This window comes from Penaeus monodon, chromosome 25, assembly GCF_015228065.2.
Source record: "Penaeus monodon isolate SGIC_2016 chromosome 25, NSTDA_Pmon_1, whole genome shotgun sequence".
NCBI lineage: Eukaryota > Metazoa > Arthropoda > Malacostraca > Decapoda > Penaeidae > Penaeus > Penaeus monodon.
The window spans coordinates 40391705-40391939 of record NC_051410.1 but is presented as its reverse complement, the minus strand read 5'-3'; the positions used below and the strand labels follow the sequence as shown (position 1 = coordinate 40391939).

The following is a 235-nucleotide window of genomic DNA, read 5'->3' as shown; positions in this document are numbered from 1 at the left end:
AAATATTGCATAGAAACCAAGTGTTACCAGAAGATTGCAGTATTACCATTTCCATTGCAGAGAAGCCAAGAAGTATATGTCACGAGGGCATACTAAAAGTGGACCTACCCGGGGCGACGTCCCTCTGGCTGGAGAAGGAGAGAGGCTGCATCTTCACCAAGGACAAGGGAGAATGGACTTTAAATCTTCGCGATTGCGGAGTCAAGAATGACGTAAGTTTCGTGGGAACTTCGTG

At 46.8% G+C, this 235-nt stretch overlaps 1 protein-coding gene across 1 annotated transcript in view; it reads left to right on the top strand.

Annotated features, from left to right (window-relative positions):
* Window positions 1-235, top strand: part of LOC119589275 — a 63462-nt gene that overhangs the window by 56936 nt on the left and 6291 nt on the right. Inside the window, exon 2 of the mRNA XM_037937892.1 lies at window positions 61-212. Coding sequence (XP_037793820.1) covers window positions 61-212 — 152 coding nt within the window. The remainder of the gene's footprint in view (window positions 1-60; window positions 213-235) is intronic.